Consider the following 19,931-nt stretch of genomic DNA (forward strand, 5'->3'; position numbering starts at 1 on the left):
TAAAATTTTGACTGAAAAAGATTGTGATAGACTGATAGACTTCACTGCGACATGATGCCCTCCTTGCCGTTTAATTGGGTCAGTGTTTGCAAGTATGGCTAAGAAGTTCACCAATGTTGTCTTCTTCAAGATCGATGTTATGTAGATGAATTGCTATATGTTGCTCAAGAATTCAAAGTTAAGGCAATGCCCACTTTTGTTTCCATGAAAGAAGGCGAAATCCTGGATCATATTGTCGGTGCCGAAAGAGAGGAGATTCATGAGACGCTGTTGAAGCATGGTGGTTTTGTGTTAAGCACTGAATACGTATTCTCTTATTGCTTAATGATGAATGTCATTCAAAGCAGAGACTAGATAGCATCATCTTCTCTAGCTCACTACCCACATAGAGACTAGATAGCATCATCTTCTCTAGAACAGAATAACATGTGGCACCTACCACTATTACTAGCTAAGACTATACCAAATTATACACAATTCTCTAGGTACTATGCAGAAGTTCATTTCAACCAATAGATGCCCCATTGAGCTGCATTAGTAATCTGCTACATTTCTGAAATAAAAGTATACACATAAAGGCAATGGAAGAGATGTTGAAAAGGCTTGTTTCTTGTCGTAAGAGCAAAAATCAAAAGCCTGGAACCAACACTACAAGAAATATGAGCATTGATAGCACATTACGATAGCACAGTTTTCGTAACTGCTATTAAAGATAGTATTTGGAATTTGATAATTATATCATAGCATTTCAGAAACGCTAAACCTAATAACAGCAAAAGGAGAAGCTAAAATCCTTTGGACCGCCAACATTTTCGTAAAATTTTATACTTAGCGCTCAACCAAAACTAAAATTTTACACATAGCGTCCAACCAAAAAAAAAATTTCACTTATGACAAACCAAAAACTTTTTTCACTCTTTTTCTCTTCTTATTATCCGATACCTCTTAACTCTCTTCCTCTTCTGATTTTTCATCTTCCATTTCAGATCCATCATTGGGCTTAGATCACCATTAAACCCTAGATTTACTTTTCCTTCACCGATGCTCCGAAATTTCTCTTATTTGGTCTGATTCGAGCTTAAATCTCCTTCATCTTGACTCGAGAGTCCATTTGTTGCTCCATCAATAGATCTATTGTAGATCGAATCCTCTCTTCTCTCTTCTTCTTCTTTTTCTCTTTAGTTTCGCTGGATCTTTCTTCTCATATATGCCATTCTTCCGAATGATATGAATCTGGAACAAACTCGATGTTAGAGATTGAGCCGGAGCAACATAGTCGTGAGGGTGGTGACGCGGATGTGGAAGAGGGAAGAAGAAGAAGCAGAGAGGCGGATACATCGGCTGCGTCACCGTGTATGAAAATCGCCATGGGAACGGAGAAAATGAACGACAATAATCTTGACGAAACGGGAATCAAAGAGAGAGAGGGGGATTCATGTCTCGGCATTCCCTTTTTCGTCACCGAATTCCCTCTCGATGGCTGGTGCGTAGAACCAAATTCGGTTTTGTTTGTCTAAACCCTAAAATTTGTCTTTCATTGCTCGATTGATGGAATTAGGAGAGGTGTGGGAGATGTTCGTGAGCTCATAAAAAGAGAAAGGGTTTGGGAGCGTTATTCGCCTATCAAGGAAGTTATTCTTACAATGGTGGGTTTAATGATTTTGCAAGGAGATTGATTTTGAAATTGCTTTTCATTTGATTTCGTTGAATCAGACTTTGGGTTTTTTTTTTTTTTTTGTCTTCCTCTTGATCTCTTCTGGTTTTGTAGAGCATTGAGAAGCTTGGCAAAGCTGGTGAGACGGTGAAGGTAGCAGATGGATAATTCAGGAATCACCTTATGCCAAAACTTCTTATTGTGCCTAACATTGACAAGTATGCTTATCTCATCCGAGAGCAAGGCAAGATAATTCACATTTCCTTCTTCTCTAAGCTCTGCTCTTAGTTTTGCAAAATTGAGTTAGTCTGATGCTAGGTCGTACTATGCTAGTTGTTTTCTGCTCTTGTTGTTGTGGTATCTAGGTTGTGATATTGATAATGTATAGTTCTTTTGTTAAGGGTATCGCAAAGACGTTTGACTTGATATGAGAATGTTACTGTTATGGGATTGAAACTACTTTGGTTTAGTGCTAGAGGCTTTTTCTTTCATATGATTTCCTCATGGGAATATGTTCAGATGTGAAGAGAACCGCATATACTAAAGAAAGTTGTTTATGTTGTATTTTGAGTCAAGCATTTGAAATTATGTGATTATATTACTTACTCAGATCATGTTATGTATAGGTTGCAAGTGTTGAGATCTGCTTTGACATTTAGTTCTCTCCAAAAAGTGGTGGTGTCTATTTGCTTTCACACCAAATTTACACAATACTCTTTTTTCTCCGACCATTAATGTGTTCTTATATTTTTAGCTTAAATTTTTGAATTGAATGATAAGTTTCTTCTTGTACTAACGTTGCAGGGGCTTAAGAGTGTCATTGGGGCAATTCGAGATTGAAGAACTTGTTGGGAGTGAAGAAGAGTGTCATTCGGACTATTCAAGAGATTGAAGAACTTGTTGGGAGTGAAGAGCATGATTCCTAGTAGTGAATTAGTTAGTATAACACATGGTTTGATGTAACTTGGAATATATGTTTTGGATAATTTATGCAATATAATTTTTTCTTATAAATCTAATTAAATATATTATGCAAAACAGAATTTTAATATTAGGGTAAAATATCACATAATAAGAGCACATATAATACATCAACTATTAAGTGTTACAGTAAAATATAATATAACATTAAAAATATGTTATAAGAATATATATTACATCATTCAATTAACGCTATAATAGAACGACATATAATAGCGCATCAAAAACCGCTATTATATGGGGAGACCCTATTATAGCTGGGGCAGAAATAGCGTTTAGGAAAACGCTATTGATTACGTATCATAGCGTTTATCGTGAGCTAAGAATGTGCATTTTTCTTGTAGTGCAAAGACGATAAAATTCTACCAAGGATATAACTAGCTCCAAAGTAGAATGATGGTCAAGTAAGGAAATGTCTGATTAACACTAAGCTCTAGTATGGTTAGAAGAAACTACATGTCCGTGATTAGTTATTAGCGATTAGCGAATTTGAATTCGTTAATTACCTGTTTAACTTCTGACATGTAACTGCCTTATGACGTGTCACACTAGAACGACGAGGCAGTGACTGGCGGTATCAAGTATAAAAATGCGGAGAGAGAGTCATTCTCATCATCATTCTTCATTCTCATCATCGTTCTTCATCCTCATCATCGTTCTTCAATTCAACAATGGAAGCGAAGATGATTGTAAGTAGTCTATGATACGTTACTAACATCATCAGCTTAAATAACATTGTTTTTGATATTAACTAGATGCATATAATAGTTACATATTATGTTACTGTAAATAACATTGGAATAACTGGGATGATATCACCGTTTAGTTTATAGACTTTAAAGATGAGATGTACATCTTGTGTGCGGTCATGCTAATAATCGACTATATAATAAAATGATAATTTTTAAAAAAAATTTGTTATGTTGTTTTATTGGATTGCACTGGGCATTCACTGCAAAACACATCTAATATGTAGTTAATTACATGAGATGTCATTAAAAATAATTACAAATATTAAATTAAGACCTATACAATAGTCTTTCAAATTAATTTAGGATTAAAAATATTAAATTAAGAAAGATAAATAGTCTTTTAACTTGTATTATCTTAGCTTTCAAATCAATATTAAATATCTTCAAATGGGTTGATGATCTCCCTTATTTGGTATGATTTTGTGGAAACTCCTCTTCCATGTGTATTGTGCCCAGGTTCTTTGTAGCGGGTTTTAGATTGAATTAGATACTAATATAAACATCGTCTTTGTTGTATTTATTTGTCATTGACTTGGTTAGTGCTAAGAGTATTACGAGCTGGTTTTTGGGCTAAACCTATGAACCACCTGCTTGCAGCCTTCAATATTTTAAATAAATTGTGGTTTTGTTTTTCAAAAAAGGAACATATGTCTAATAGTTACAGTCTTGATTTTGGGAAGCATGTCTCATGTTCGACCCTCAAATATGTAATAATATTTTTCCCCGTTTTTCTTTAACAAAACACTAAAATGAAACGATTAACTATGTTTGCATATAATATATATAAATATTGTATTTTAAATTAAATTTATACAATCAAAAATATTGTGCTCCATATAAAATATATTTTAGATCCACCACTGTTTCCTTGCAATGTTAGACATCTACCTCTAACCATAGTGTCACCAAATATCATGGAAACGATATGATCTGTTCAATTCTTAAAAATAGATGAAGCTTTGCAACATCTTTCAAACCACCTCTTTTATGGATCTCTTAGTACAACTTAAAAAAAAAAACTATTTGATGGAAGATATATTTATTCTTAAGAATTTCTTGTGCATCCATAACATTACATTTAGTGATAAAATATTCAACATTTAAAACTGTACAAAACTATTGACGTCATAAAATATAATTCAAGTGTCTGTCCCCTTCTCGAGCTATTACTATATCCGTTAGAATAAACTAAAATGAACAATAAAAATTTATAAACGAGCATTGGTTGAGAGGAAAGACCCGTTGTGAAGTGAATCACAGAAGTGAATCACATTCATATCTAAAAAAGAATTCAACCATACATTGTAGACTAGATTTTCTTTTTATTGATACATTTATTTATAAACTAGAAAACCGAATTATCCAAACCATAACATTAGTGGAATCATGCTTGTTCCTTCTCCGCTGTGTTCATAGAATCAAAATTTTGCAAACCAGAATTAACACCTTTAATCATTAGATTATAAAAGTTAAGAAAATGTACTTTTAATACCACTTAAATTTTAAAACAAAATACTTTTTAAGATCAAATATCACATCAATTTGTTTACAAATACTATTATAGCGATGTAACGCGGCTACACGGGTACAAATCTAATTAAAAATGAAACAAACATATATATTGGGTTATTTATACCTAGTTCGGTTTGAAGAAAATCTTAATCAAACAGTTACAGCTCTATATAAGAACTCATCTAATTATCAGTTTGTTTCACTTGTAAATATGGGATTATTATATCATGACCAATTTGTTAGGTATGTTCATAAGTCGATACAGTTTCATGAAACAACGATACACTTCAACAATATGTGTTTGTTTCAATGACGATCATGCATGCCTATCAAATAATGGTATTCTAATTAAGTACCAAAGTGGCTATGCTAGTTATGATGAACCTCATACCCCAGCACTTGCTCTCTTATGTCAACTTTGAAGTTCCTCCTAAATCTGCTTCTTCAATTGTGGTGCTTATTTGACACATCTATTGCTATTTTTAGCTGTTTAACTTGTAGACGTTTTAAAATGTTTAGTTATATGTTTTGGACCGTAACGTCTTGTATCATCAAATATTTGCTATGTAGATCAAGTGGGAAGTTCGATTTAGATGAAATAGATTGACAAGAATATATAATACTGAAAGAGACACACGGGAATATACAAAATAAGGAGTCGTCGTCTCTGCTGAAAATTCAAAGCGAAAAATAATAATGAGATTGGAAATCTATTGGGTCCCAATTGCAACTCAAAAGTTAGGAAGACTTTTGATAAGATTCTGTCCTTTTGATGTGATTGCCAAGATATATCCTCTACTTTGTGTGGCTCCGAGACTTGTACTACTTTGATACTTTCTACCCTATCTTTATCCATTCACACATTACAAATTTGATTCTTTTTGTATTAAGGAAATTGTGGTAAAAAGAGATAGTACGGAGTTGATAATATATTATTACTATACAAAATTTTGTACCTCGTTGACAAAATAAAAATAAAAAATAAATTTGTACCTCTAGACCTTTGTGACGGCAAGAATAGACAATCGTATTTTAACTTCAATTTTAAAATTGTAAGTGAATGTATTGTATTAAAACTATGCGTTTTTATTTCACTATATTTGAAAAAATATTTTAGTTTAACGTACAACAAATATTTTGTATTTTAAAAAATATTTTTGTTGACCCTAATTTTTTATCGCACTCTATCTCTCACCGCGTCGTTTACTGCTTCTAATTGCACCATCATCATTTATTCATTTATCCCCAAAAGACCATTACTGTTTCATGTCACCAATTTGATCCGACAACATTTAATCTCCAATGAGCATCTTTCAAATCAAGATCAACTATGATGGAACTTATATACGTAGATATTGAAAATGTAAAGTTGGTCCCACTACAAGAAAAATAGGTTTTCGTAGCATCCGAATAACGCTATCTAACGATTTCATAGCGTTTTGACAAGCGCTATTTCTGCGCCCGTCATAATAGGTCAGACACTTTAGATAGCGCTTTTTCGTAATGTTATTTTATTGTTCTATACAATAGCGCTTAATTGAATGCAATTAAATATAATATAATAGCATATTTATTATGTTATTAGTAATATTATTAACAACGTTTTGGAGAGTGTTATGTTTATTATTATTTATTATAGCATTATACATAAATACAAGATTATATTCATGCAGTATTTGTGTATTTATACATTATATCGGTTTATTAATCTTTTTAATTATTTTTAATTGATCAGTTTTTTTTTGGATAAATTGACATATTAAAAATATCATATTTTATTATTATATGAAATCATTACACAAAAAATTATATTACAAAGTAAAAAGACAAAATTAAAAAGTAAAAGTAAAGAGAGATTAATAGATGAATAGAAACTTCATCATGTGATCCTTCAGGTTTTCAAAGAAAATGGCACTATCATCCTTGACCCTCTTCCCGCATGATGATCGGCCATGACGTATTGCAGAATTTTGTTCAGTGCAAAATCCCAATCATCTTAAGAATTGCACAGATGGAATCTAAAACCTGCAACAACAACCAAAAACAACACACAAACACACACAAACACACACAAAACCTTAATCTCACTGTAAATCCCACTGTAAATCGATTAGAGTGTACAAATCTTTGCTGCATCCAAACACACACAAAACCTTAATCCATGTGACGAGATGGAATCTAAAACCTGCAAACACCAAATTCTCATTAAGACCTCACATCATTTACTTAAAGTACCAATTCTACTTTAATCTAGACATTCAGACGGATACAAGTTTGTTAAGTAAAGAGGAATTAATAAACAAACCATCAGATTTATGGAAACAAGAAGGTGAAAAGTCTCACCCGTGGCTTGAATGGTTTTCCTATTGATGTTTCCAATGAGGCTAGGTTTGCTCCGGTCACCGGTGATTACGGCGGATCTATCTCTTGTGTTGCGTTTTAGAAATATGAGTTCCAGAAGGTGGCTACGGTGTGGGTTGGTCGAAGGCCTATCGAGACATGAGATTTTCCAGGTGAATTCTCGCGGAGGAGTGGCTCGTGGCGGTAGAGGTTTTTGGTCGCCTTGTTTTTGGTTCCGAGTAAGGCTTCGCTCGTCATCAGATTCTCAAGTCTGACGGCTAAACCTAGTTGGATGAAAGAGATGACTAAAAGAAGATGAGGGGAAAAAGTGAAAAGAAAAGAATAAAAAATATATTAAATGGTGTCCGTTAGATTCATTTTAATCAACGGTTCATATTAGAAATAATGTGATCCCTACTTTAGTGGCTTAGCCAATGAAATAATAAAGAAAGGTTATATTTTTTATCCCTTGGATTCACTCTAATCAACGGTCTATATTAAAAACGGTGTGATCTTTATCTTGATGAGTTAACCAATGACAGATTTTTCTATTTGCGTTTTACAAGTTTGGCATTTTTTTTTTGTTATTTTCACTTTTAATTAGTAAATTAGTTTCGAAATATGTTCTAAATTAATGAAAATAAATTATAAATTCTAAAACTACTTTCAAATTATTTTATGACATAATTATAATTGTATAAGTGTTGGTTTTAGAGTTTAGTATAAGTGTATAGGTTTTAAAGTTTAGGATTTACAAAATAATTCTACTTGAGAGTATTTATGTGTTAGATTTTTTGGCATAAGGTTTGATATTAATTTTTTAATAATTTAAAATTAAAAATTTAGTGTTGAGGATGTAAGGTTAGAAATTTAGGGTTTAGGGTTAGAAGTTTAGGGTTTAGAATTTGTTTTGGGACTAAGAGTTTAGGATTTAGAAAAACTTATTATAATTTTATTATTTATTCGTTGATAGTTTGCAAAAAAAAATGTGAATTTATAAACCTTAAACTAAAGCTTCATAAATCCATAAAATTAATTAAAATCTTGTTGTTAATAGAATTAGAAAAAATCTATTCAAAACCCTATACGGCCTAAACCCTATCTATACCCTAAAACTCTAAATCAAAAACTCACTAAAGTTTCTTATTATTTTGGGTTTTGTAGTAGTTTAATTATTATTTTTAATACCATTTTATGTTCTTCTTAAGAAACAAAAATTTGTTGTATTCTTTTTTTTCTCTTTATTGATACATATCTAAACTTGACTATTTTACAAAGACAAAAAAAAATGTAAGAGCGTATATATCAAAATCGATAAATGGTATATCAAAAAAAAAAAAAAAATTAACAAAGACAACAAATTGTGATCTGTGAGCTCCAACAAATGCATTGTTTCTTTGAGGCTTCGTCCACTCAAGTAATCAACATAAGGGATTGAGTTCTTCCACGAGTAAGAACAAAACTATGAATCTTAGAGCTGGTTCTCTAAAAGGGTATTGAACAAAAAAAACGGGAACACATATTAGAAGCTGTAGAAGTTATAAGAAAGGTAAACTGCATATATATTACCTAAACAATAAAGCTAAATAACTCAGTACATTTAGGAACTCATACATTTACCTTTTAGACTCCATAGGACACAAATTTGCAGCACGATTTAGTCTAAGAATAACAAGAGTTAGTACCTATTTACCTCCTTCCAGGTTCCACACTACCTTCAAGAAGCAATTTAAAGTCTGTTAGTCGAACTATAAAAAACATAGGTTGGTTAATTGAAAATTTCCTTGGAAGTAAATCAAAGCTTGCAACTTACGAGTTCCTTTCATGAATCATCTCCAAATCTGTGAAGAAAATAAACCATATTCTCCATCTAAAGAACATCAACAACAAAACCAAAATTTCCGTCTTTTCCCGAGCTAAATTATTACAATACAATAAACTTTTAAAGCAAATTCAACTCACTTTGTGGATTAGAATTGAAGCTGACAAGGAAGACGTATTGATTCGGGGGACTGTCAAAGACCATCACTCTATAATCATCAGATTGCCATCACTATAATCATCTGAATCTTCTTCATCCTTTAAACCATCAACGAGCCTCAAAAGAAACCGTACACCTGCTATACAGAATTCAAAAGAAACCCATCAAAAAAATACAAACTGTAATGTTGACGATTTAACAAACTCTTTATCACATCACCAAGGAGGAACAATGGAGGTAAAACAAAATTGAAATTATGAACCCATATCTACAGAGTCTACGAAAGCGAACAACAAACAAAATCAAACACCAAATTTGTGATTCGAGCCAAAATCGAAACCAAATAAACAACCAGGTATGAACGAAAAAGAACCTTCTACTGAAGATTATGTTAACTGAAATTGAAAGTACAACATTACCAAATTCGATTTTCGATCGATGCGTGTGACTATTAAGAGGGCTTTGTGGATCGATGAAACTGACGCTTGAGATCGAGAGGGATTGAGACTGAGTGGAGTGAGAGTGAAACAAGAGACGAACAAATTGGGATCGGCAGTGAAGGTTTACTATCGAGTTTCAAAGAAAAAGAAGAGACAAGAGAAAGCCAAAAGTTTTAGATTTTGTTTATATTTCTCGTGTTCAATATATTATTTTTAATTTTTCATATCATTTTTGGCTTTTTTTCTTTCTTTTTTTCTTACTTAGAAATTTTTGATCCACTAAATTTTTTAGTTTCCCGGTTACCCCTACAATAACGTTTTTAATATCATCTATGCTATCATTGAAACAAAAACTAAGCACCACTATAAAATATTTTCGCGTCCATTCTATCATAGCGTTTGCTTTTTCTAAAACGCTATCTAAAACTCAACTATAGCAGAAACGATAAAAACGCTATTCTGCACTGCTATTAATACCCTCATTTCCTGTAGTGTCCGAGAACGACAAGCACTTCAGACAACGAAAATGTTAATGGAATGGAAGAAATTCGTTTTGGTCGATGCAGAATCAAGCCCGGCCCGCATGGTGATGTCTCGTTCGCTTTTTGCCTTAATGAAAAAGGTATGAATGGTCCAAACGAAATGATTGCTGTAAATTTGGTGGTGCGTAATTATACAATGATTTAGGGTTCGTGAACAAACAATGTATATATATATATATATATATATATATATATATAGTATTGGTTTTAAATTTCATGTAATAATAAGGGAAAGGAGGAGAAAAACGAAGAAAATATAAAAAGAGGCTTTTAAGGGTTTAAGCCTTTTTGAGAATAAAGGGACAAATAACAGTAAGGAAGTGTCGTTTTATGTGTGGAAGAAGAATAATGAATAGAGTGTGGGAATTGTGTGATGTGTCATTCTCTCAAATCTAAATTCATTGCTTCAAAACTACTCAACAATCATATTTGCAAGTAGTGGTGTTTGTCTCTACAACGTTCTCTCTTACCATCATATGGAATTATTCCTTGAAACAGAAAAAAAAAAAAAAAAAAAAAACAAGAAATATTCCTCTTCTTAAAGATCTTGACATTTTTTTAAGTCTCCGTTAGACTCACCAATCAGCTAAAGATGAAATTGTGATAATTGTTGTCTTTTTTCAGCCTATTTAAACCCATGAGAGATTGATCATGCATGTTATCCTTATTCATACAATCATACTGTATAAATTTTAGTGTAATATGTTTTACACGTCACTGAATTTGGTAGAATTTAGTTTATTACTTCTGTTGTTCAACTAATATAGACTTTGTTCAACTAATTTGGTGGAAAACCGAACAAAGTGTTCTTAGATAAGTCAGGACGCCTTCTAACCAAAACGATTGATCTTTGTCCTTTGAGACCTATCACTCTAATCCATCTACTATAAACATTTTAAAAATTTAATAAATTAGTTCTCTTTTGGATTTTTTTAAACACTTGAGTTTTTTATTCATCTTTATTCCATTTTCTAAGAATCGAAGTGAATAGTTAGCACTCCAAACCCTTTATTTTATTATTAGCCGTCGTTTCATCAAATCACTGTTTTCTTTGGACTTTTCACGGACATCCAATAGAAAGTGCTAAAAAGTAATAAGCATATTCAAAGGTTCTAAATCCATTCGGACAAGTCCACGTATGATCTGCTACTCTGTCAATTCCACGTTAGCATGACTGACACGTGGATCCAGTTTAGTTCTGCGCACGCCACGAGCTTACCACGCATCGTAGCACGACCTCCGTCAGAATACTAACGGCCGTTCTTTTCCACTCGCGTAATTCTCAAGCAAAATCCTCACGGCGTTGGTAACGTGGAACGTCGCGTCCTAGTCCAGTGTCAAAAAACGGGACCACATGAGACCAGCTTTGATCTAGACAGAGTTCTGAGTGTGTCAGACCTTCAATGGCACGTGCGTCTCACACGCGTGGACAATATAGGAAAGCTAAACCATTTAGAACCTCCCAATGTGTCTTGCAGATTTCATCTTCCTTAATTTAGTTCTCTTTTTCTCCTTTTTACCATAAGTCTTCCTATCACTGGTCAAAGATCAGTGCATAATTAGTTGTAATTATTTGATTATTAATTGCAAAAGATTTTTGAACATAGTTTTGCGTGAAACATTGACACGTGGATAAACTAACGTATGGGAGAACAGGGGCAATAATGTAAATTTATAACAGCATTCACTTTATGCCAGTAGTTCCCCTGTCTTGTCCTTTGGTTATATAAACAAGAACAACGCAACTTTGTCTGGTACTTCAGACAAGAAGAAGAAGAGAAAGAAAATGGACGCCGAGAAGGCTAGTGATAGAAACAATGTCCATCTTTCTTCGGACCACGAGCGTTGTCCGGTGGAGGAAGTTGCTCTTGTGGTGCCTGAGACGGACGATCCAAGCATACCGGTGATGACATTCAGAGCTTGGTTCTTGGGTCTGACCTCTTGTGTTCTGCTCATCTTTCTCAACACTTTCTTCACCTACCGCACGCAGCCACTTACCATCTCAGCCATCCTCATGCAGATCGCTGTTTTGCCCATCGGCAAGTTCATGGCTCGTACTCTTCCCACCACTTCTCACAACCTTCTTGGGTGGAATTTTAGCCTCAATCCTGGTCCTTTTAATATCAAGGAGCATGTCATTATCACCATCTTTGCTAATTGTGGCGTTTCTTACGGTGGTGGTGATGCTTACTCTATTGGGGCTATCACTGTTATGAAAGCTTACTATAAACAGAGCCTTAGCTTCATCTGTGGTCTCTTCATCGTCTTGACCACTCAGGTTACTTTCTTTTTCTCTCTGGAATTTACAATTTTGTTGAAAAGTCAAATAATTGACCAAGCATTGAAATGAATTTTTGTAGATTTTGGGTTATGGTTGGGCTGGAATTTTGAGGAGGTACCTTGTTGATCCTGTTGACATGTGGTGGCCTTCCAATCTTGCTCAAGTTTCTCTATTCAGGTTTTTAATCCAATTTTGATTCGTATATTAGCTGCAATGCGAGAAAGTTGATTCCTTTGAAGTTGAATTGTATGGTTTTTGTGTTTGTTTCAGAGCGTTGCACGAGAAGGAAAACAAGTCTAAAGGCTTAACGAGGATGCAGTTCTTTCTAGTGGCTCTTGGTGCTAGCTTTCTTTACTATGCACTTCCAGGCTATCTATTCCCAATCTTGACCTTCTTCTCATGGGTTTGCTGGGCTTGGCCAAACAGCATCACGGCTCAGCAAGTTGGCTCAGGGTACCATGGCCTTGGGGTTGGAGCCTTCACTCTTGACTGGGCTGGTATCTCTGCTTACCATGGTAGTCCCTTGGTGGCTCCATGGTCCTCTATCCTCAACGTTGGTGTTGGTTTCATCATGTTTATATACATCGTCGTCCCTGTTTGTTATTGGAAGTTCAACACTTTCGACGCCAGAAAGTTCCCCATTTTCTCCAATCAGCTCTTCACTACCAGTGGCCAGAAGTATGACACAACCAAGATCTTGACACCGCAGTTTGATCTGGATATTGGTGCTTATAACAGCTACGGGAAGCTCTACCTCAGCCCTCTTTTCGCACTCTCTATCGGATCCGGGTTTGCGAGATTCACTGCAACACTAACCCATGTGGCATTATTCAACGGCAGGTTAGTTAGTTTGTCATTCAGTTTTCTTGAGTAGCTAGGGCACTGTGAGAAGAGAATCATCATTTGGTGTGTTTGTGCAGGGACATATGGAGGCAGACTTGGTCTGCAGTGAATACTACGAAGCTGGACATCCATGGGAAATTGATGCAAAGCTACAAAAAAGTGCCTGAGTGGTGGTTTTATGTGTTGCTGGCAGGAAGCGTAGCCATGTCTCTTCTCATGTCTTTTGTGTGGAAAGAGTCAGTGCAGCTTCCATGGTGGGGAATGCTCTTTGCTTTTGCATTGGCCTTTATTGTCACACTCCCTATCGGTGTCATTCAAGCAACTACAAATCAGGTTAATTACTAGTTTATATATAAGATAAGGCCTCCTCCAATAACACATGCTCATATCTTTGTGTGTGTTTTCTTAAAAATGCAGCAACCGGGGTATGATATAATAGGGCAGTTCATTATCGGTTATATTCTGCCTGGAAAACCCATTGCAAACCTGATTTTCAAGATTTACGGGCGGATCAGCACAGTCCACGCTCTCTCATTCTTGGCAGACCTTAAGCTTGGCCATTACATGAAAATCCCACCGCGCTGCATGTACACGGCTCAGCTGGTGGGGACTGTGGTAGCTGGTGTAGTGAATCTGGGAGTGGCCTGGTGGATGCTGGAGAGCATTCAAGACATATGCGACATTGAAGGAGACCACCCTAATAGCCCGTGGACTTGCCCCAAGTACAGAGTGACGTTCGATGCTTCAGTTATTTGGGGTTTGATAGGACCAAGACGGCTGTTTGGACCAGGAGGCATGTACCGTAACCTTGTCTGGCTCTTCCTCATCGGAGCTGTCCTGCCTGTTCCCGTGTGGGCGCTGAGCAAAATCTTCCCAAACAAGAAGTGGATACCTCTCATAAACATTCCAGTTATCTCCTACGGCTTTGCAGGGATGCCTCCAGCCACTCCAACCAACATTGCCAGCTGGCTGGTCACAGGAACCATCTTCAACTACTTTGTGTTCAATTACCACAAGAGATGGTGGCAGAAGTATAACTACGTACTCTCTGCAGCGCTCGATGCAGGAACCGCATTCATGGGGGTGCTCTTGTTCTTTGCCCTGCAGAACGCTGGACACGACCTCAAATGGTGGGGCACTGAAGTAGACCACTGCCCTCTTGCCTCCTGTCCCACGGCCCCTGGAATCAAAGCCAAAGGCTGTCCCGTTTTCTAAATTCAGCAACTTGATTAGACTCAAACATATAAAATCACATGTTTTGCCCTTTCTATTGCTTCTTTCTGTACAGCCTTCTACTGTTAGATAGTGGCCATCAGAATGCAATAAACTCTATTTTAGATTCATTTGAGAATGAGACCTCTCCTGAAGATGATAATGAGCTAATAAGACATCCGTCATCTTTTGCTTTTCACCGATATAGTTGATCTCCAGATGCTTTTGTTACACAAGTTGCAGAAGCATATGATCATCTGTCACAATCACACATAACTTTGCTAGATTTGAAACCAAACAATAATTTAAAGACTGGCAGGTGACAACAACTGTTGTGGAAAACTTGAAAGCCCCAAAACAAAACCATAAAAAAGATTTGCCGGTTTTACAAGTGAAGTCGTTCCTGCATTCTTCTATGCTAAAAAAAACAGATGATGAGTCTTCAAATCAAAAGATTACAGACACTGACTGAATACTGCATCTTCATTCTGTTGGTAAAACTTATTGACAACTTTAAAGACAACAAAATTCGCCGTATCGAGGGAATACTTTGTGCCTGGAAATAACTCTCTTCGTGTGTCTCCTTCCTATAGCCTCACCCATTCTCCATGAGTTAACTTTTGAACACCAAATTAGATAAGAGCATGTCGAGTTTCCACATGCTACCCATTGGAATTGGCATCATCTTCACTCACCTCTGCAGGGACTTGTAGAGCACCACAGTTACATACTTTGCTAGAAAACGGTGAGTGGAACCAAGCGCAACCACAGAAGGACCACTTTTGCCCTTCTGCATGTAAAGATGATTGAGGATGACATGCTGAGGTCTCGGCAGCGGAGATGGAATGTCAGGATTGGCTGCCGGCAAGTTCAGCAGTGTCATCTGTAGGTGCGGGGGAACCACAGGCGGTTCTTTAGAGTAATCCTCAGCTCCGAGAAGCAAGTTGCTGTAACTATTCTCTGGAGATTGCGGAGGCTCAAACCCAGATATGCTTTGAATGTCTTCAGGAACATAGTCCTGCATAACATCAAAGTATCTCTGCTGTTTTCACACGCAAAATCGAAAAAGGAACTACAAAGCCTGGTTTTAACTTGCAAATCAACATAGATCTCTTTTCCATTCCCTATAACCCTGATTTAGCAGTTCCAAATAGTCTCTCATTAAACGTTTCATTTCTCCACCAACTAACCGATTCGAAAGCTGATGAAACCTAGAAAGATAATGGAGTTACCTGAAGATCCAAAATGTTGAAAGTGTTCCCAGCATCATCTCTAGCCAAAGGGAGCTCAGGGGCATGCCTCCACTGTCCATCCACAATGAACCTGTACTCATAGACACCTGAAGGCAACACTTTCATGATTGTGAAGTCCTTTCCAGATCTCTGTAGCCGACTTCTGATCAAACCCCCAAAACAAAAAACAACAAACATGAGCTGAGATTTGAAATGATGAAAGAAGCCATTAAATCAAAACAAACATTCAACTAAAACCTTGTCTTCCAATTGTCCCATGATCCCTCCACAGCAATCTCCTTGCCTCCATGGCACCATGTGATCATCGTAGGGATTCCTTGCTCGTTAGAAGCTTCTTCATACGAAGATGGAGATTGCATCCACGAAGGATTAGGGATATGAATTTCATCAGGTCTTTGAAGTGGAAGCACCGGAACCTAAAAAAGACACAAACTTTAAAGCTTTAGATCTCTTTCATCACAACCTCCAGATTAAGACAGCGAGGAAAAGTGAATCTGGAACGAACAAAACCTGAGGAGCGAACATGAGAGGAGACTGAGTGGCTCGAGGGCTATGAGGAGGAGATTGACCCATAAGCTCAGTAGGAGCGACATGGTTACCATCAGAAGCAGCAGACATGGCTTCACGAGAACAAATCTCAGCGTCGTCGTCTTCAACCACAGAAGCGTTGTTACTATTCGCTTCTTCTCTCGCGTTCACGTTACCCATATCACAAACAAAAGCGATAAAATCTAATCTCAACCTCTCTCTCTTCCTTAATAAAAACTCTTTTTTTTTACAGCAATCTGAGAAAAAGGAGGAAACTTCTCACCAGATCTCACCACAAATTCATGAGTAACACAACATACTTGATTACAAGGACAGGCCCGGGTTTAAAGATTCGTGCTTTTTCTCGTAGAAACTGATCAAAAAGAGTAGGGACGGAGAAATTGAGGGCAAATTATAAAAGCCCTCCTGAGATCACAAACTAAAAAAGAAAGCAACAAAAAAGAAAAGCAGGAAAGAGAAAAAAGGACCAATCTTTGATTCAACACAAGCAAGACTCTCACACAAATTTGTTGTTGTTGTTTGTCATATCATCATCAATTGTTGTTCCCATACCACTCTCCATCTTCCCCCACTCACATATTTCAGCTCTCTTTACTTTCCATCTCTTCGTTTTTCTTTATTGCATTGCATTTATTACCCTATAGTTTGATTTGGTTACAATTACCCCATCACCCCACATTTGGTCTTAGTCTAATCAGTGGTAGGCATATCAATAGTCATCATTCTCACCAAATTATTAGATAGATGTTGTCTTCAATTCATTAACTCGCTCGTTTGCTAATGCTCTATGTTTCAAAGATGTCAACTTTGAAGTGGTTTGACATGTTTTTGTTGTCAATATCTTTTTTTTCCCACCAGTTGAGTTATGGCTATATCAAGTTTTCTATTTTGGTTTAATATATGTTTTCCACCACTCAGCTAGTTCTCATAGATGATGGAAACATATAACAATCAAGATAATAGGTAGAGTCGTAGAGATAGAGAAGGAAAGAATCCATGGGTACATAAAGAGAGAGCCTAGCCAAGTTAATATGTGGTGTTTTAGAGTGGAAGTGAGATTGTGATTGTCTTGCAGTATTAGCTTGGATGCGGCTATGAAATGATGAAATGGTTAAGCCTGTGCTGCGACTTGGAAGCACTTATTCAAATTTGTCCCAACAAAACAACAATCACCATTTTTACAACATAAAGTTGAATGGTTGACTATTTGCTATAAAAGAGAGCAGATTTGACATCTTTACCATTCACTTTCGATTAGTTCGTATTCAAAAAAATCCAGAGACTTTGGTTGGTTTGGCCATGCTCAACTAAAAAGATAGAAACCCCTTGTGCTCTGCCTCAGTCCCATATGTACTTGGAATCAACGTTTTTCTTTTGCCTTGTCAGGTTTACAAAACGCTTCTTGGAAGGAGGAGATTCAACACCTTGCTGTTAGATAACTACAAAGGTATGTACCTGTGAAGAAGAGGTCAAAAAGAAGCAACAGAGAGGATCAACAAAGTCTGACATTGAAACACAGATCGTTAGTGGTTAGAAGGGCTGGATTCATTCTGTGCCAAAGCTGGCTTTGTGAATGTTGTTCCCAAAAACAGACATTTTTTTTGGTCTTGTACACTTGTGTATCTTATTAGTTATGATGAATCCATCATAGTATCTTCTCTTTCTCGAAATGTCAACTTGTTAGAGTGGTCACCAACTAAGAGTTGACTTATTTACGCCAACGAACTAGTAGATCCTTTCCCATGTCTCAGCAGCCAACAACAACTTTTATGAAGAGAGAGAAATATCAGATCGTGGTCAAAAAAGAATTTCTCTTGGAACAAGTCGTATCATCTGAAGCTTCTTTACACGCTAACGAGGAAAAAAGAAAAGGTATATTTCTTGGTTCATCTCCTTTCCCTTCTATCAAAAAGTCAAAACTACATTCATTGGATCGGCAAATTCATGTTCGATTCTTGAATTTTTAATTTTCTTGATGCCAAACTGTAGAGGGTTTCTGTTGATATTCAATGGAATTTAACCATTTTTTTTCCTGTGTTTGTGGTTTAGGCATGGAAATAGTGAGTTTTGGGAAAGATGATGATGCAATGTTTAGATGGAATAAAGCAGTTATCCTTAATTCTGTTGACTTGTTGTGATTCTGATCTTCCCAAGGGTCGTCAGAACCCTAAAGATGTGGCTAGAGGCACTGTGTGTATGTGTCTACTACTCCTACATTTACTGTACTTTTTTTTATTCTCACAGCCCCAACAATGACTTGATGTACCAAATGCAGTTACTGTGAATGAGATTGAAGCACTTTACGAACTGTTCAAGAGCATTAGCAAAGACGGGCTTATCGACAAGGTATGCCACGATTCATAGGTTACTAGCTAGTACCATATCTCTCGGTTCTTCTATATTCAATAGGATCCTTTCAAATCAATTGCAGGAACAATTTCAATTGGTACTATTCAAGATGAACACAACGAGAAGCCTTTTTGCTGATAGGGTAAAAAGACTTGTAACTCCCCTATCTGAGTTTCCTTGCTGTACACTCATATTTCAAGCTTTGTAGGTGTTTGACTTGTTTGATACCAAGCATACTGGGATTCTAGATTTTGAAGCCTTTGCTCGTTCTCTTTCGGTCTTTCACCCCAATGCTAAATTTGAGGATAAGATTGAGTGTAAGTGGTAGAGACTTGGCCTTTTTGTTTTTCATATGCAAACCTTGTCATGCTCATCTTTTTCCTCTACAGTTTCTTTCAAGCTGTATGATCTGAAGCAGCAAGGTTATATAAAGAGACAGGAGGTCAAGAAAATGGTTGTGCGGACTCTAGCTGAATCTGGCATGAACCTTTCTGATCATGTGATCGAGAGCATCATAGACAAGGTGGGTTTGGTTGATCTCCATTGACACTGACTAGGCTTAATTCTCATACTTATTCTTTTACATGAGATGCAAAAAATGGTTGGTGTGTAGACATTTGAAGAAGCTGATACTAAACTGGATGGGAAGATTGATAAGGAAGAGTGGCGGAGTCTTGTGTTGCGCCATCCCTCTCTGTTGCAGAACATGAGCCTTCAACATCTCAAGTAAGCCATGTTATTTGCCTTGTTATCTTCTTCGGGCGGGACTAACTAGGTTTTTGTGTTTTTGTAGAGACGTAACGAAGACGTTTCCAAATTTTGTATTTCACACTATAGTGACAGACACTCCTAGTGAGCTGGATAGATGATCAGGGATGTGAAGAAAAGACCAAAACCTTTACAAGATCATTCATACTCGATTCTATCTTCTTCTCCATTCATCTATTACAACCCTCCTTTTTTTTTTTTAACAAATACGTTTTGAAAACCGCAGTACCCCTTCACAGGTTTGTATCCGCAAACTTGTGCGGTTTATCTTATCAGTTGAAGTGTGCAAGTTGATTCTTTTACTCGGCATTAAAGAGATTATGATATCCTTCAATGTGTATAAACTTTGTTCTTACCAATCTAATCGTACCTGAAAACTTGTTTGGCATGAAATTTTTGTAACAAATATAAAAGGGCACTATGATATAATGAAAACCACTTTTCAAGTTCAATTCCTTTCCTCCAAAAGCTCCT

General features: G+C 36.2%; 3 protein-coding genes and 2 long non-coding RNA genes across 7 annotated transcripts; 2 read left to right on the forward strand and 3 right to left on the reverse strand.

Annotated features, from left to right (window-relative positions):
• Positions 1–6,693: 6,693 nt before the first annotated feature.
• On the reverse strand, positions 6,694–7,554 carry LOC9304211. The gene is made up of 2 exons (XR_002330508.1): positions 7,243–7,554; positions 6,694–7,084 (listed from the first exon to the last, which is right to left on the reverse strand). It is a non-coding gene; the product is annotated as an uncharacterized LOC9304211 (long non-coding RNA).
• Positions 7,555–8,447: 893 nt separating this feature from the next.
• LOC110226476 lies at positions 8,448–9,806 on the reverse strand. Of its 2 annotated transcripts, none has more exons than XR_002330509.1 (4): positions 9,640–9,806; positions 9,202–9,356; positions 9,053–9,109; positions 8,448–8,954 (listed from the first exon to the last, which is right to left on the reverse strand). It is a non-coding gene; the product is annotated as an uncharacterized LOC110226476 (long non-coding RNA). The 2 variants fall into 2 exon arrangements; XR_002330510.1 differs by having other exon boundaries at positions 9,202–9,359.
• Positions 9,807–11,706: 1,900 nt separating this feature from the next.
• On the forward strand, positions 11,707–14,737 carry LOC9306235 (oligopeptide transporter 3). Its single transcript, XM_002868093.2, has 5 exons — positions 11,707–12,480; positions 12,563–12,660; positions 12,754–13,323; positions 13,404–13,659; positions 13,744–14,737. The coding sequence occupies exons 1-5, from the start codon at positions 11,989–11,991 to the stop codon at positions 14,539–14,541; spliced, it is 2,214 nt and encodes a 737-aa protein (XP_002868139.1). The 5' UTR covers positions 11,707–11,988; the 3' UTR covers positions 14,542–14,737.
• Positions 14,738–14,858: 121 nt separating this feature from the next.
• LOC9304212 (SNF1-related protein kinase regulatory subunit beta-2) lies at positions 14,859–16,901 on the reverse strand. The gene is made up of 4 exons (XM_002870118.2): positions 16,302–16,901; positions 16,029–16,207; positions 15,771–15,933; positions 14,859–15,556 (listed from the first exon to the last, which is right to left on the reverse strand). The coding sequence occupies exons 1-4, from the start codon at positions 16,497–16,499 to the stop codon at positions 15,230–15,232; spliced, it is 867 nt and encodes a 288-aa protein (XP_002870164.2). The 5' UTR covers positions 16,500–16,901; the 3' UTR covers positions 14,859–15,229.
• A 423-nt stretch (positions 16,902–17,324) lies between these two features.
• On the forward strand, positions 17,325–19,909 carry LOC9306236 (calcineurin B-like protein 6). 2 transcript variants are annotated; one of them, XM_021018325.1, is made up of 8 exons: positions 17,325–18,212; positions 18,390–18,534; positions 18,616–18,686; positions 18,772–18,831; positions 18,898–19,006; positions 19,079–19,212; positions 19,303–19,415; positions 19,483–19,909. In XM_021018325.1, exons 2-8 carry the CDS (start codon positions 18,417–18,419, stop codon positions 19,556–19,558), a joined length of 681 nt encoding a protein of 226 aa, XP_020873984.1. In that variant the 5' UTR covers positions 17,325–18,212; positions 18,390–18,416; the 3' UTR covers positions 19,559–19,909. The 2 variants fall into 2 exon arrangements, with proteins under 2 accessions (XP_020873984.1, XP_020873985.1); XM_021018326.1 differs by lacking the exon at positions 17,325–18,212 and adding an exon at positions 18,231–18,286.
• Positions 19,910–19,931: the final 22 nt, after the last annotated feature.

This window comes from Arabidopsis lyrata (genome assembly GCF_000004255.2).
Source record: "Arabidopsis lyrata subsp. lyrata unplaced genomic scaffold ARALYscaffold_7, whole genome shotgun sequence".
Taxonomy (NCBI): Eukaryota; Viridiplantae; Streptophyta; class Magnoliopsida; order Brassicales; family Brassicaceae; genus Arabidopsis; species Arabidopsis lyrata.

Coding starts and splice junctions, on each gene's coding strand:
- LOC9304212 (XM_002870118.2), bottom strand. CDS start 16,499: ATGGGTAACGTGAACGCGAGAGAAGAAGCGAATAGTAACAACGCTTCT. Junction 16,208..16,301: donor CTCTCATGTTCGCTCCTCAG/GTTTTGTTCGTT, acceptor TGTCTTTTTTAG/GTTCCGGTGCTTCCACTTCA. Junction 15,557..15,770: donor TCAACATTTTGGATCTTCAG/GTAACTCCATTA, acceptor GATGTTATGCAG/GACTATGTTCCTGAAGACAT.
- LOC9306236 (XM_021018325.1), top strand. CDS start 18,417: ATGATGATGCAATGTTTAGATGGAATAAAGCAGTTATCCTTAATTCTG. Junction 18,687..18,771: donor AAGACGGGCTTATCGACAAG/GTATGCCACGAT, acceptor AATCAATTGCAG/GAACAATTTCAATTGGTACT. Junction 19,213..19,302: donor TCGAGAGCATCATAGACAAG/GTGGGTTTGGTT, acceptor GTTGGTGTGTAG/ACATTTGAAGAAGCTGATAC.
- LOC9306235 (XM_002868093.2), top strand. CDS start 11,989: ATGGACGCCGAGAAGGCTAGTGATAGAAACAATGTCCATCTTTCTTCG. Junction 13,324..13,403: donor GTGGCATTATTCAACGGCAG/GTTAGTTAGTTT, acceptor GTGTTTGTGCAG/GGACATATGGAGGCAGACTT. Junction 13,660..13,743: donor TTCAAGCAACTACAAATCAG/GTTAATTACTAG, acceptor TTAAAAATGCAG/CAACCGGGGTATGATATAAT.